The sequence below is a fragment of the Penaeus monodon genome, chromosome 31 (assembly GCF_015228065.2).
Source record: "Penaeus monodon isolate SGIC_2016 chromosome 31, NSTDA_Pmon_1, whole genome shotgun sequence".
Classification (NCBI taxonomy): domain Eukaryota; kingdom Metazoa; phylum Arthropoda; class Malacostraca; order Decapoda; family Penaeidae; genus Penaeus; species Penaeus monodon.
In genome coordinates this window covers 15,923,064-15,923,369 of record NC_051416.1, presented here as the reverse complement: position 1 = coordinate 15,923,369, position 306 = coordinate 15,923,064, and the positions used below count along the sequence as shown (strand labels likewise).

Here is a 306-nt window from a genome sequence, read left to right as displayed (position 1 = left end):
CATGTATTCAAATGTCAAAATAAAGTAATTCACCCTCCCCCTTCTCTCTCCGTCACCCTCAGAGCACACGTGGAGGCGGGCGGCGGCGCGTGGTGCCCCCGCGACATGGTGTACAACGAGGGCAAGGAGTTCCTGGAGGTGAACCTGGGCGGCCTGCACGTGGTGGCCAAGGTGGAGGTGCAGGGGCGCTTCGGCAACGGCCAGGGGCGGGAGTTCGCCCGCCAGTACAAGCTGCAGTTCTGGCGGCCCGGACTCGCGCACTGGGTCACCTACTCGGACGGACGCGGCCACGAGGTGGGCTCATGG

At 65.0% G+C, this 306-nt stretch overlaps 1 protein-coding gene across 1 annotated transcript in view; it reads left to right on the top strand.

The window, feature by feature from the left end:
* LOC119593050 (discoidin domain-containing receptor 2-like) overlaps positions 1-306 on the top strand; it is a gene marked incomplete in the record, with an annotated part of 52,427 nt that overhangs the window by 42,508 nt on the left and 9,613 nt on the right. Inside the window, 1 exon segment of the mRNA XM_037941950.1 lies at positions 63-294. Within this exon segment, the coding sequence (XP_037797878.1) occupies positions 63-294 (232 nt within the window).